General features: G+C 43.5%; 1 protein-coding gene across 4 annotated transcripts in view; it reads right to left on the bottom strand.

Moving 5' to 3' along the window:
• The window catches only part of DNAH10 (dynein axonemal heavy chain 10), a 175,747-nt gene that overhangs the window by 114,909 nt on the left and 45,669 nt on the right, over positions 1–15,169 (bottom strand). For all 4 annotated transcript variants that reach the window (XM_031650880.1, XM_031650881.1, XM_031650879.1 and 1 more), the window contains exons 19-24: positions 11,933–12,089; positions 6,989–7,465; positions 6,718–6,876; positions 2,678–2,794; positions 2,494–2,596; positions 977–1,155 (exon numbers count right to left, since the gene is read on the bottom strand). In XM_031650880.1, coding sequence (XP_031506740.1) covers positions 977–1,155; positions 2,494–2,596; positions 2,678–2,794; positions 6,718–6,876; positions 6,989–7,465; positions 11,933–12,089 — 1,192 coding nt within the window. The remainder of the gene's footprint in view (positions 1–976; positions 1,156–2,493; positions 2,597–2,677; positions 2,795–6,717; positions 6,877–6,988; positions 7,466–11,932; positions 12,090–15,169) is intronic.

Here is a 15,169-nt window from a genome sequence, read left to right as displayed (position 1 = left end):
CAAGCCCTTGACCTCCAAAGACAGTTTTCTTTCCTATGATGATATAAATATATAAAAAATAAAATTTGTCATTTTTACCATTTTAAAATATATAATTCCAGGCTGGGTGCAATGGCTCACGTCTGTAATCCCAGCACTTTAGGAGGCCAAGGCAGGAGGATCGCTTGAGATCAGGAGTTCCAGACCAGCCTGGGTAACAGCGAGACCTTGCCTCTACTAAAAATAAAAAAAGAATAGCCAGGCATGGTTGTGCACCTCTGTAGTCCCGACTGCTTTGCAGGCTGAAGCAGGAGGATCACTTTAGCCCAGGAGTTTGAGGCTGCAGTGAGCTATTATCACACCACTGCACCCCAGCTTGGGTGGTAGAACGAGACTTTGCCTCAAAAATAAAAATAAAATGTACGATTCCATGGCATCAAGTACTTTCACAATGTCAGGCAGCCACCGCCACTATCTATTTCCAAAAGTTTTTTTGTTTGTTTTTTTGAGATGGAGTTTTGCTCTTGTCGCCCAGGCTGAAGTGCCGTGCGCAATCTTGGCTTACTGCAACCTCCACCTCCCAGGTTCAAGTGATTCTCCTGCCTCAGCTTCCTGAGCAGCTGGGAATACAGGCACCTGCCACTGTACCTGGCTAACTTTTGTACTTTTAGTAGAGACGGGGTTTCACCACATTGGCCAGACTGTCCTCGAACTCCTGACCTCAGGTGATCCACCCGCCTTGGCCTCCCAAAGTGCTGGGATTACAGGTGTGAGCCACTGCAACTGGCCTATTTCCAGAACTTTTTCAACATCCCAAATGGAAACCCTGTACCCATAAGCAATCACTCCCCATCCCCCCTCCCACGGCCAAAATGAGCGTTTCCACAAAGTCGGACCCAAGCTCATAATTATGGTGGCATCAAAGTCTGCGGGGCCTAAGTAATTCCTACATCCCCTTCGGTGAGCTTGAGTCCTTTGCTTTTGGGGAGATGCTCACCTTTAGTCCTTCGTAGAGCTCGTAAATCATCCTCAGCCCACTCATTTCCTTCTGCACTTTCAGCAGCTCTGGGTACATGGTAATAGGAAGATCGAAAAGTTTCTCAGCATTAGCCAGTTCCTGACGGCTCTTTTCATGTCTTGCCAGCTCTCTTTCAAAAACACCTAAAAGCTCTACCCCTTGTAAATAAATACACCAATAAATGAATAAATACAATTTTAAGGTATACAAAATTGAATAAGAAATCATGCATAATGTACCTCAATTATAATTTCATCCTCATAAACCACACGGGAAGACAAATTTAGAATCATGGCACCATTCTAACTAAAACCAAAAGACCAATGACATCTCCAGTCTCCTCCAGTTAGAAAATTGTGTCTAATTCTCACAACCAGGTCATTCAGAAATGAGACTATTTTGAGGGAATCTGAGCTGGTCTACGTTGTGGTCAACATCACCATCCTTTGCTGCCCCCTTGAGAATGTCATCATCCTACTAATAACTCCCCTACCACTCTGATTTCCCAATTCTATGCTTCTCCCCCAATTCCAATGACGACCACCACTCTACATCACTACATCCCTGCTCACAATCATCTAGCCAAATGCCACATTTCCCAGATGCCTTTTTTGAGCATCCTTAAACAAACGTCACCCGTTTCTTTGGAAGCCATAGCAGTCTTTGGTTTGTCTCACAGTATTTTTTGTCTCTTGGTATTTACCAAATTCTCTTTAGAATAAGAATTTTAGGATTGGGTTCAGTGGCTCAGGCCTGTAATCCCAGCACTTTGGGAGGCTGAGGCAGGAGGATCACTTGAGGTCAGGAGTTCAAGACCAGCCTGGCTAACAAGGTGAAACTCCGTCTCTACTAAAAATCCAAAAATTAGCCAGGCATGGTGGCACACACCTGTAGTCTCAGCTACTCAGGAGGCTGAGGCAGGCAAATCACTTGAACCTAGGAGGTGGAGGTTGCAGTGAGCTGAGATTGCGCCACTGCACTCCAGCCTGGGTGACAGAGCGAGACTCTGTCTCAAAAAAGGAAAAAAAACAAAACAAAACAGAATTTTAGTGTTTCTATTTTGTCACCGTTTAGCCTATGTGATGGGAAGGGCAGAGGACAAGCATCTGAATCCAAAGAATACATGTAACAGGAGTTAGAGAGGCAGCTGGATGGATAAGATACTGCATTTGTAGAGGCAGCTGCTAGTGTTTAAGATTTCTGAGCTGCGGCAGAAACTTCTGTGTCCCCTGCAGGAGCGGATGCTGCTCCTTGGCACTTCTCTCAGCGCCTTCAGGTAGCAGGCACTCAACAATCAATGAGTTGTACTAGTCCAGCTTTTTTTTTTTTTTTTTTTTTTATGTGACCACTAAAAGGAGCCAAGAAAAACATATTTGAGGAAGAAATAAATATTTAAATCATGGCACAACAATCACTTGCCATAAAATTCTTAAGCAAAACATACTCAAACATTTGATACTCAGATCGCTCAGTAAGACCCACAGGAACATTCTTACCTTTATCAAGATCATCACCAACAGAACCAGGGCCTTCACTGTAAAAACGCTTTGCAAAATCCTCTATCTGAACTCTATAGTTCATTATTTCGCCTCGAGTAATCTGAGAAAAAGGAGGTTACATTAATTTAGCCCAAATACATGTTTCAATATCTTTACTCAGGAAGTGAAATTGGAAAGGCACCTCTGTGAAAGTTCTCTTTATGTCCCCAAGAGCATGCTCCACATTCACCGAATCATTAAACAGATTGGACCACGTGCTCTCAATCTTATCAGCCAGTTCTTTCTCTGCATCAGGAGGCTAATTAGGAGAAACAAAAAACAGAATAAACAATAAATGATCAGCAACTGGGAACTGAAATTGATCGTCATAGTTACCTCCCAGGGACTTCTGCTCCTGGCAACAGGAGGCTAGGTGATTCAAACCGACTCAAAAACTGATGGAAATATGAAGGCCAGACATGGTGGCTCATGCCTGTAATCCCAGTACTTTGGGGGGCTGAGGCAGGAGGATCCCTCGAGCTCAGGAGTTTGAGACCAGCCTGGGCAACATAGTGAGACCGTATCTTTGTAAATATAAAAAGAAAAAGAAATGTTAAAAAGAAATATTAGGCTGGGCACAGTGGCTCACGCCTATAATCCCAGCACTTTTGGAGGCTGAGGTGGGGGGATCACCTGAGGTCAGGAGTTTGAGACCAGCCTGGACAACATGGTGAAATCCCTTGTCTACTAAAAATACAAAAATTAGCCAGGCATGGTGTCAGGAGCCTGTAGTTCCAGCTACTCAGGAGGCTGAGGTGGGAGAATCGCTTGAACCTGAGAGGCGGAGGTTACAGTGAGCCAAGATCACACCACTGCACTCCAATCTAGGTGACAGAGCAAGACTCTGTCTCAAAAAAAAAAAAAATAAATATAAATATTAAAGTCAAATTTTATAATTAAAATAAAATCAGTATAAAATCATTTTTTTAAATAAAGAGCTAGAGGCCGGGTGCAGTAGCTCACGCCTGTAATCCCAGCACTTTGGGAAGCTGAGGCAGGCAGATCACCTGAGGTCAGGAGTTCAAGACCAGCCTGACCAACATGGAGAGACCCCATCTCTACTAAAAATACAAAATTAGCCAGGGTGGTGGTGCATGCCTGTAATCCCAGCTACTCAGGAGGCTGAGGCAAGAGATTCGCTTGAACCCAGGAGGCAGAGGTTGTGGTGAGCCGAGATTGCGCCATTATACTCCAGCCTGGGCAACAAGAGGGAAACTCTGTCTCAAAAAAAAATTGCTGAAAACCAAAGACTGAAAAAAAATCTTAAAAGCAGACCAAAAAAAAAAAAACTAGTTAGACTAGACTACCTTGAAAGGGAGCAACAAAAAGACTAACAGTCAACTCCTCCATCAAAACAATAGAGGCCAGAGGATGATGGAGTAATATCCACACATAAAAAGGATAAAAAGAAAAAAAAAAAAAACCAAAGCTGGTGTTTCCAAAAGATCAATAAACTAAGTGTTTGTAAGGATATGGAGCAACTGAAACCTTATTCATGCTGGTGTGGATGTAAAGGGGTACTATCACTTTGGAAAACTAGCAGAATCTAGTAAAGCTGAACATGGATTCCTATAACCCAGCAACTTCATGTCTAGGCCTGTACTCAATAGAAATGCAGGCATAAGTCCCATAAGGGTGCCCTCACTTCAGATGCCAGTTGCAAGTATTGGGTGCCTAGGGTACACAGACTTCTGTTCAACCTGCCTACAAAATCACGGGTTCCCCCACACACATCTCCTTCACATTTGACCATGTGCTGAAATGGCTCACAGAACTCAGGACACTTTACTTACCATCACTGATCTATTATAAAAGACACAACTCAGCAACAGCCAAATGAAAGAGATGCATAAGCTAAGGTATGGGGCTGGGGGGTGCACAGAGCCTCCATGCCTTCTCTGAGCACACCACTCTCCCAGCACCTTGGTGTGGTCAACAACCTGGAAGCTCTCCAAATCCCATAATTTAGGGATGTTCATGGAGATTTCATTATATAGGCATGACTGATTAGATCACTAGCCTTTGTTGATCTCCAATCTCCAGCCCCTCTTCCCTCCCCAAGGGTGGCGAGGATGGGCGTCTGAAAGCTCCAAACCTCTAAATAATTTATGCCTTGATCTTTCTGGCAACCATCCCCCACGCTGAAGCTGTCTAGGGCTCCCAGCCACCAGTCATTTCACTTGCGTACAAAAGATACTTTTATCACTCCAGAGTTCAAGGATTTGAGAAGCTGTGTGCCAGGAACCAGAGACAAAGAACAATATTGTAACAAAAGATCTGTTCCTGTGACCCCTGTCACTCAGGAAATTACAAGTGTTTTGGAAGCTTTGTGTCAGGAACCAGGGACAATGACCAAAGACAGTCACTGGTTTTTTGTCAAAGATTAAAGAGCAACAAAATGATGTTTTGGGACAAAAATGGATTGCATATATGACAGTATTCCCATAAGATTATAATACTGTATTTTTACTGCACCTTTACTATGTTTAGATATGTTTAGATACACAAATGCTTACTATTACATTACATTGCTTATAGTATTCAGCACAGTACATGCTGTACAGGATTGCAGCCTAGGAGAAATAGGTTCTACCATATGGCCTAGGTGTGTAGTAGCTATATCATCTAGATTTGTATAAGTACATTCCATGATGTTTGCACAATTATGGAATTGCCCATTGACACATTCTCAGAACATATCCCCATTGTGTTAAATATACACAACTGTATATTTCTCTTATTGTATTAGAGTTAATCTAATAAACCACACGGCAATTACCATATTTAATGATACAGTGCCAAAAGCTTTTCCTCTGAGACTAAGAACAAGACATGGGTTTCCCCTACCTCCCCTTTCATCCAGCCTTGTACAGGAATTCCTAGCTAGAGTCATAAGGTGAGAAAAAGAAATAAAATATTTAAAAATTAAGAAGAAATGAAACTGTCAATATTCACAGTTTATATAATGGTGTGCCTAGAAAATCCAAAATAATCTGTGGATAAATAAATGATTAAAATTAATAATTACTGATCATAAAAAAGTAGAATGCAAATATGAATTGTCTTTCTATATAACAATAAAAAATAAAATAATTAAAATAAAAATTAAAGATACCAATTACAAGAGCATCTAAAAATATCATGCACCTAGCAATAAATCCGGCAAAAAATAGGTAAGGTCTCCATGGGGAAAATTATAAATCTTTACGGGGAGACATTAAAGACCTAAATAAAGAGAGAGAGAACATGTTCATGGATAGGAAAACGCAATACGACAGGATGTCCATTTGCCTCAGATTAATCTACAGGATCAATGCAATCACAATCAAAATCTCAACTGTCGCTGTTTTGTTGTTTTTGTTGTTGTTGGAATTTGACATTCTGATTCATTTTTTGAGTGTGACTCATTACACACTTAGTGTAAAATCCTTTGTTGCAACGATTCTTCTATTATTTCTGTGATGTAAGCCGGTAAAGCAAAGTCTGACAAAATCTACCTGGTTGAGGGAGAAATACAAACTAGAGAAGAGAAACAAATTGCTATGAATAAATCAGGATGTGTATGAAGTTTGTCTTTCAGCATTTCTGTTGCTCGACTGCTTCAAACACCAGGCCCCTTGCAGCCTAGTGGTTAGGATGTGGCGCTCTCAAACGCCCTTGCTGAGCAGTAGACCTGGGCCAAAAACTTGAGATTCTTTCATCATCAGAAAAACGTACAGTATATAAAATTTCCATATAATTTCAGGGGGAACCCAGAAATCCTAAAACTCATCCCTGACTTTGAAAGATCCTGAGAACCCAAATTTAACAACCCTAAACAAAGCAAGACTGATTGAATTATCTTCTACTGATTTCTTTTATCATCTTAAATCTTTCACTCTCTTCTTATTTTTGCAATAGCTCTTTATCTTTTAAAGGAAATTAACACCAAAAAAAGAAGGAAGAGGGAGAATGGAAACGGTATAGTTACAGATCAATCCATTCGAGCCATACAGATTGAAAAATACTCTATATTTTCATTATTCTAAATAACTGTGGCATTGCTTTACATTTACAATGTATTACTTAAAGTCACCTACTTGAAAATGAATCAATGGCAGTATACTTGAGAAGCATTTCTGAAAAAGGTCATTAGTGGTCAATCCAATTGTTAAATGCATAAGAAAATACAAGTTGACTTACAAAGAGGTTATACATTGCCATGGTACGGTATCGCTCCTGGACGTCCCTGTATCTTAATTCCATGACTAGAGATTTACTTCTAATTTCTGCAATTGTTGCAAGGACAAACTTGAGATCTTCAAGGGTATTGGGGATCTTCCTAAGGCTTTTGGCCAGGTGCTATAACAGAAAGTACAAAGAACACTAAGCAAACACAGAAAAAACAGTAATGACGCAAAAGAAGACCCAACTCACACGAAAAGTAGTTCAATTACACACAGCGATTGAGTACCTCCATCTCTTCATGGAGACTATAGAGCTCCTCTTTTGCTGACTCATTGAGAAGTTTTCCAAGCGAAATCACCCAGGACTTGGCATTTTCCTGCACTGTGTTTGCCAGATGCCCGAGCTGAAGTCTGATGCAATGCTCATCCTTAATTAGAGGGTGGCGCATAACCTCATAGGCTATCTTGGAATAGAACTGCAATTTTTCATCATATGCTACACAAGGAGGTTTCTTGGAGGCAAATTTCTCCATCACAATAGCTTTGTCCAATTTCCAGAGAGGTCGATACCGCTTCCATTTTTGTAGATACTTCATAAGATTGATCAGAATCCTGTGGACATTTTGGGGGATCATAACAGCTTGTTCAATTATCTGAGGGTTCAGAGAGATATCGTTGTAAAAGTTTATTATAACAACTTCTTCTTCCTCCCCCTTCTGAGGGGGGCATTCTATGCAGCTGCCATTCATCCAACGAACAAAATGCTGGCAAAGTAAGAATTAGGAGAAAAGATAGTATTTTAGTATCTATTTTGCCTCCAACGTATATATTAGTATTCAGCAATAAGTCTTGCTAGTAATGGAAAATCACTTTAAAAATTACCATAATCCTTTGTTCCTTTCATCAAGAGATGGAGCCTATTTCCCTTCCGGAGCGAGCCTTGTGGCTTAACTTGACCAATGGAAAGGGGTGGACATGGTGTTATGTAAGTTCAAACCAAGGATTCTAGAAAGCCCTGTGGCTTCTGCTCTCATTCTCTCAGAACCTTGCAACCACCAGCTCGAGCTAGCCTACTACATTACATAAGGCCATATACAGGAGAATCCCAGCCGCTGGCCATCAGAGCTGTGCTTGAGGTCATCAACTGCTAGATACATGAGTGAGTCCAGCCAAGACCAGAAGAACTGCTCAGCAGAACCCAGCCCACAGAACCCAGAGTTAAATGATTATTGCTTTAAGCCAGTAAGTTTTGAAGTGGTTTGTTATAAAATAAAAGCCAACTACACTATGGATGAATTTTAAAAACCTTTATTTCCATATATACAGAGGAAAAAACACATATTCAGGCAAATTGACTGCTTAGTGTCCCAGAACAAATCTGTTAATTTGACATCTCCCTGTTGTAGAGTTAAGGCTCTGCTTTTTGTTTGTTTGTTTTGTTGTTGTTGTTGTTTGAGGCGGAGTTTCGCTCTGTCGCCCAGGCTGGAGTGCAGTGGCACAATCTCAGCTCACTGCAAGCTCCGCCTCCTGGGTTCACGCCATTCTCCTGCCTCAGCCTCCCGAGTAGCTGGGACTACAGGCGCCCGCCACCACACCTGGCTAATTTTTTGTATTTTTAGTAGAGATGGGGTTTTACCGTGTTAGCCAGGATGGTCTCAATCTCCTGACCTCATGATCCGCCCACCTCAGCCTCCCAAAGTATTGGGATTACAGGCGTGAGCCACTGCGCCTGGCCAAGGCTCTGTTTTAATCAAGTGTGAGTTCTAACAGCAAACCATGGATATGTTACACATTACTTCTGTGAACAGTAGGCTCACCATCTGTAAAATGTGAATAACAGCTACTATAGGTTGGTGCAAAAGTAGTTGCAGTTTTGCCAATACTTTTAATGGTAAAAACCACAGCTATTTTTGCACCAACCTAATACTTCTATTTCCAATATTACTAATAATAGTAATACAAACACTAGGTGGGGCGTGGTGACTCACACCTGTAATCCCAGCACTTTGGCAGGCAGAGGCAGGCGGATCACGATGTCAAGAGATCAAAACTATCCTGGCCAAAATAGTGAAACCCTGTCTCTACTAAAAATACAAAAATTAGGCCAGGGTCAGTGGCTCACGCCCGTAATCCCAGCACTTTGGAAGGCTGAGGCAGACAGATCATGAGGTCAGGAGATCGAGACCAAACTGGCTAACATGGTGAAACCCCGTCTCTACTAAAAAAATACAAAAAGTTAGCTGGGCATGGTGGCCGGCGCCTATGGTCCCAGCTACTGGGGAGGTTGAGGCAGGAGAATGGCATGAACCCAGGAGGCAGAGCTTGCAGTGAGCAGAGATTGCGCCACTGCACTCCAGCCTGGGTGAAAGAGCGAGACTCTGTCTCAAAAAATAAAATAAAAATACAAAAATTAGCTGGGCGTGGTGGCATATGCCCGTAGTCCCAGCTACTCGGGAGGCTGAGGCAGAAGAATCACTCAAACCCGGGAGGTGGAGGCTGCAGTGAGCCGAGATCACACCACTGCACTTCAGTCTGGCAAAAGAGCAAGAATTCATCTCAAAAAAAAAAAAAAAGGTAATACTAACACTAATCGCTAACATTTATTCAGAGCTACTGATTGCCAAACAGTGCACTAAGCTGTACACACATGTTATATAATTTAATCCTCCCAACAGCACTAGAAGGTGAATAGTATTATCATTTTCCACTTAGTAGATGAGGTAAAATTCAGAATCTAGTTAAAACTTCGGCTCATTATTTTCTGCCATGAAATAGGAATCCTGAAGATGAAAGAGTTCAACCATATTAAGTGGCCTAGTCATGCATGTTCATTTGCCGAGATCTTTTTAATGAAATACATTTCTAACGTTATCTAAGAGAATAAGTAAAAATTCTTCTCATTTAAAAGAAACTTATGAAACTAAAATAATACAGGCTTCACTACAAGCCTCAAATCCATCTATTAGTAAGGAGGAAAGTTAAGTTGGCATGAAATATTGTGATTAATATTCATAATGTTTTACAAGCCAACTTTCCTATTTATGTACCCCTTAAAAATTGCTGTTTCCCTTACAAAGGAAACATACATAGCACCTATAAGATATAGCACCTATAAGAGAATTTATGTAACAGAGGCTTAATAAATAACTGTCTTAGCATGGATTATAAAACATGTACTGTTTATTCATCAGTTTTTTTTTCTTTTTTGAGACAGAGTCTCGCTGTCTCCCCCAGGCTGGAGTGCGGTGGTGCGATCTCAGCTCGCTGCAAGCTCCAACTCTGGGTTCACACCATTCTCCTGCCTCAGCCTCCCAAGCAGCTGGGACCACATGCGCCTGCCACCACATCCGGCTAATTTTTTTTTTTTTTAGTAGAGATGGGGTTTCACCATGTTAGCCAGGATGGTCTTGATTTCCTGACCTCATGATCCGCCCGCCTAGGCCACCCAAGTGCTGGGATTACAGGTATGAGCCACCGTGCCTGGCCTTATTCATCAACTTTTAAGTACAGTGAAATGAAATTCCCTATTCTGATTTCTTTTTTTTTGGGAGCGGGCTGGCTCTGGCCAGGCTGGAGTAGGTGGCCAGATCTCAGCTCACGCAAGCTCCGCCTCCCGGGTTTACGCCATTCTCCTGCCTCAGCCTCAGTAGCTGGGACTACAGGCCCGTCACCTCTCGGCTAGTTTTTTATTTTTTTTTAGTAGAGGCGGGGTTTCACCGTGTTATGGGATGGTCTCGATCTCCTGACCTCGTGATCGCCCGATCTCGGCCTCCCAAAGTGCTGGGATTACAGGCTTGAGCCACCATGCCCAGCCCCCTATTCTGATTTCTATACTTACATGCCCCTAAAAATGCCTGAAACATGTCTGACTTGCTGCAGAAGCCAAGTGAAGAGGAAGATGCCAGCGTGCTGTGGGAGTCATGCCCCATACCTACAAGGACGGCTCTGTTTTCCAGTTTGGGGTAAGACATAAGCTTTGGGTTATCTACCAGCAGATGTTCATTCAAAAAACATTTACTGAGAACCAACTTGTGAGCCAGGTGTTCTTGGTGCTGGGGATTCTAAAGGGAACAAAACACTCAAGGCCGGTATGCCCATGGATCCCTTTACATTCTAGTGGCCTGATAGGATCAATAGATACAAAAGCAAGGGATAAATAAGAAAAAGTCGGAGAGTGGTACGTGGTAGGAAGAAGATGGGATGGGGCCGATGGGAGAGAGAGGACAAGAAGGTCAAGGGAGCAGAATGTTCCAGGTGAGGGAACAGCTACGGAAATCCTTGCAAGAGGAACCCACGGTACCTGCTGGGGGTAAAATCAGGCAGCCAGTCAAGCTGCAGTGTGAGGGAGCATGATCCTTGTAGGACTGAGATCAGAAAGGCAGCCAGGGGCTAGAGCATGGGGGCCTCATAGACCACACAAAGATATCTGGATTATGTTCTAAGTGTAATTAAGTCATGGGGTGGGTGGGGCAGTTTACATCAGGGATGACACGAAATGATATGTTGTTGTTGTTGTTGTTGTTGTTGTTTTTAGAGACAGGGTCTTGCTCTGTTGCCCAGGCTGGAGTGCAGTGGTGCAACCATACCTCACTGTACCCTTGAACTCCTGGGCTCAAGCAATCCTCCACCTCAGTCTCCCAAGTAGCTAGGAACACAGGTGTGCACCACCACGCCTAGCTAATTTATTTTAGTTTTGGTAGAGATGGGGGTCTCACCTTGTTGTACAGGCTGGTCTGGAACTCCTGGGCTTAAGCAATCTTCCCACCTCAGCCTCCCAAAGTGCTAGGATAACACGCGTGAGCCACTGCACCTGGCCTGATTTGTATTTGTTTAAGGTAATTCTGACCACCTGTGGTGGAGAATGGATTGTTGGAAAGTCACCGAGACAGTCCACGAGAGCGGTGATGGCCACTTGGGATAGGAAGGTACTGGGGGGACAGGAGAGAAGAGGACAGATGGGAGGTATGTTTGGACGACTTGCCAATGGGCTGGGCAGGGCTGGGTGAGAGAAAAAGAAACAAGGACGAGTTTCTGGCTCAAGCAATTGGGTTGATGTTGGTGCCATTTTCTGAAGTGGGGAAAACTGGGGGATGACCAAGTCACAAGGCAGGAAGTCAAGAATTCCACCTTGGGCTGCGGGCAGTGGCTCATGCCTGTAGTCCCAGCACTGTGGGAGGCGGAGGCATCCTGAGACGCCATCTGAGCAAGGACGCAGGCACCTCCACTCTTACCTTGGTGATCTCCACACAATTCCGGACACAATGGAAGCACATCTTGTCGATCTCATTTGTGTTGGGATGAAGGATGATCTCAGGCGCCGTCAGAATGGTTTCAGTTTGGAACAGAGGGACATTTCCAAGGATCAAAGAATTAAAAGACTGCAAATTCCTAAGAGGGGTTGATGAGAAAGACTCAGTAACCCACTAGAGTGAAATACGCCAAGCAATGGACAAAAATGACAAGGGCCACAAAAATCACAGGTACAGGCAATGGCATACTGCGAAGCTGTCCTGGACAGGCTGGAGTGAGTCTTATTTAAAATATTCTTTTTTTACCCTAAATTTATACAAATAGTTCATTTCTACTTTTGGAAAACTAAGTTAACTTTTGGTTGGAAAATAGTTAAATAATAATGACTTCCAAAAGCTGCTCAACTCTGGTAAGGAAAAAGGAGTACTCACATCCCCACCCAGACTGCCCCACCAGCTCCATCCTTTCCAAGACCAAAGCAGATGTGACACCCAGGGATGAAACTTCATCAGCCTCCAGCCTAGTCTCCCTGTTTCCCCTCCCCCTGCCCACCTCCATCCAGTAATTCATATGGCAGCCAGAGACACTATTTAAAAATATTTAGCAGGGCACAGCAGCTCACACCTGTAATCCCAGTACTTTGGGAGGCTGAGGTGGGAGGATCACTTGAGCCCAGGAGTTTGAGACCAGCCTGGGCAACATAGCAAGACCCTGTCTCTAAAATTAAAATAAATTAACTGGGCATAGTGGCACACGCTTGTGGTCCCAGCTACTTTGGAGGCTGAGGTGGGAGGACTGCTTCAGATGGGGAGGTCGAGGCTGCAGTGAGCCGTGAACATGCCACTGCACTCCAGCCTTGGCGACAGAGTGAGACCCTGTCTCAAAAAACAAAACAAAACAAAAACATCTAACTCCTCCCTCTCCCTCCTCCCTTCTCTCTCTCCCTCTCCCTCTCCCTCCACCTCCCTCCTTCGCCTTCTCCCTCCCTCCTTCTCCTTTTCCCTCCCCTTTTCTTTCTCTCCCCTCTCTCTCCACTTCTCTCCTTCCCTCGTCCTGTTTCTCTCTCCCTCTCCAGGCTTCTCCCTTCCTCTCTCCCTCTCCCCCCGTCCCTATCTCTCTCTCTCTCTCCCTCTCACTCTCTCTCCACCTCTCTCTCTCTCCCCCTCTTCCTGTTTCTCTCTTCCTCCCTCTCCTCCTCTCTTTCCAGTTGAAAACAGTCCAGCAGCCTCCCATGGCTGTCCGGATAAAATGCAAGCTCCCTGCCATGGCTTCTTCCCAGGCTGCCTGTGACCTGATCCACCCCTGCCAGCCTCTCCAGCATTATCCCCTCCTTCAATCTCATCCTTCCTTCTTTCTGTTTATTGCACTGACCAAAGGCCCACCTGTGGGTCTTCACAGCAGTTTTTAGCTTCCCCCAGAAAGCTCTTCCCACTTCCAGCTCACTCCTCATCTTCAGGTCTCTACTAAAATGTGGCATTTCCATGGCCTTTCTTGACCACCCAATTACAGCAGCATCTCCATTCTCTCCCCAGAACACCATACTGCTTTATTTCTTTTACAGAACTCATCTCTTTTACGTCTGTTTCCCTGTATCCTGCCTTTTCTATGAGGTTAGAGAAACTGCAAGGATACAGGGGCCTTGTCTGTGACCAGAGTCTAATCCAACAGTCAGCGCAGGGCAGGCTTTACTAAACCTTGGATGGATGGATGGATGGATGGATGGATGGATGGATGGATGGATGGATATTATTGGATAGTCTCGTCGTCATCGTAAATCATCGTCGTCGATAATACGTCGATCGATCGACAGATCGATAAACAGACTCGCTCATCTCTCGTCGCTCTCGTCGATAAATAAACCAAACCATCGTCGTATCGTCGATCGTCGATCGTCGATGTCGTCGATCGTCGTCATCTCGTCGTCATCGTCATCATCGTCGATATCGATCGTCGATCGATAAACAGATCGTCGACAGGCAAGGCAAATAATCATCTCGTCGTCGATAAATGAAATCATCGCTCGTCGATGTCGATATCGATCGTCGATCGTCGTCGACAGATCTCAATGAATGTGTGGATGGATGAGTGAATGAATAGATGGATGGATGGATGGATGGATGGATGGATGGATGGACAGATGTGTGGATGAATGTGTGGATGGATGAGTGAATGAATAGATGGATGGATGGATGGATGGATGGATGGATGGATGGATGGGACGGATGTGTGGATGAATGTGTGGATGGATGAGTGAATGAATAGATGGATGGATTGGATGATGGATGGATGGATGGATGGATGGATGGATGGATGGATGGATGGGACGGATGTGTGGATGAATGTGTGGATGGATGAGTGAATGAATAGATGGATGGATATGAACAGATGAATGAATGAGTTAATAAATGGATCAAAAGAAAACATAGCATGTTAGTAAGAGAAACATTATAGGAGTAGCTCCATGTAAGGGACTGCTTTAGGAATCTAAGTTAAAAGCAGTAACAGAGAATAAATGAAATACGTAGAAAACAGAGTTATTTAAAGGATCAACTTAAGAGAAGTTTGCCAAACTGGGCCCAGAAAAGAAGACCAAAAGTTTTTGTTTTATTTTTCAGTGTATTATCCCAAAAGAGATTTTTAGCAGCTCACAAAGATACTTTAACTGCAGTAAGAGATCCTAAAATCAAAGTGGGGTAAAATAAGAAAGGAAGAAGACACTAATCAGACACCATTTCAGGAAATGATACTGGAGTCAGACTGCCCAGGTTCAAATCCCAGCCGTTTCTCTTACTGGCTGTGTGGTCCCAGGCAAGTCACTTAACCTGCCAAGATTCTGTATCCTCCTCTGTAAAACAGGGATGAGGATTGGAAAGAGTCCAGCACAGAACATGGTGCAAGGTGAGCTTTCCTACGTGTTCGGATGAGACTAAAAATACAAATCATAATCATAAGTACTGCTGCATTTAGGCTACAAATTTGGTTCTAAGCTTCCTAGCAGCCAAAGTGAAAGGGAAAGCTATGAAGTCAACAATTCATAGAGTCCGTATCATATAAAAACCAAACAAGAAAATGAAAGCAAAAAATAAAAAAGAAAAATGTGAGGCTGGGGTCAAAGAAGGGACTCGAGTCATTTCTTCTGGAGTTCCCTTCATAAGGAAGACATTGCGTGATAAAATGAACACTGCTCTTGACAATATAGATGTAATAGTAACGGTGAT

Source organism: Papio anubis, chromosome 9, assembly GCF_008728515.1.
Source record: "Papio anubis isolate 15944 chromosome 9, Panubis1.0, whole genome shotgun sequence".
Taxonomy (NCBI): Eukaryota; Metazoa; Chordata; class Mammalia; order Primates; family Cercopithecidae; genus Papio; species Papio anubis.
Note: the sequence above shows the minus strand (reverse complement) of the source record. Positions and strands in the feature narration are given on the sequence as shown.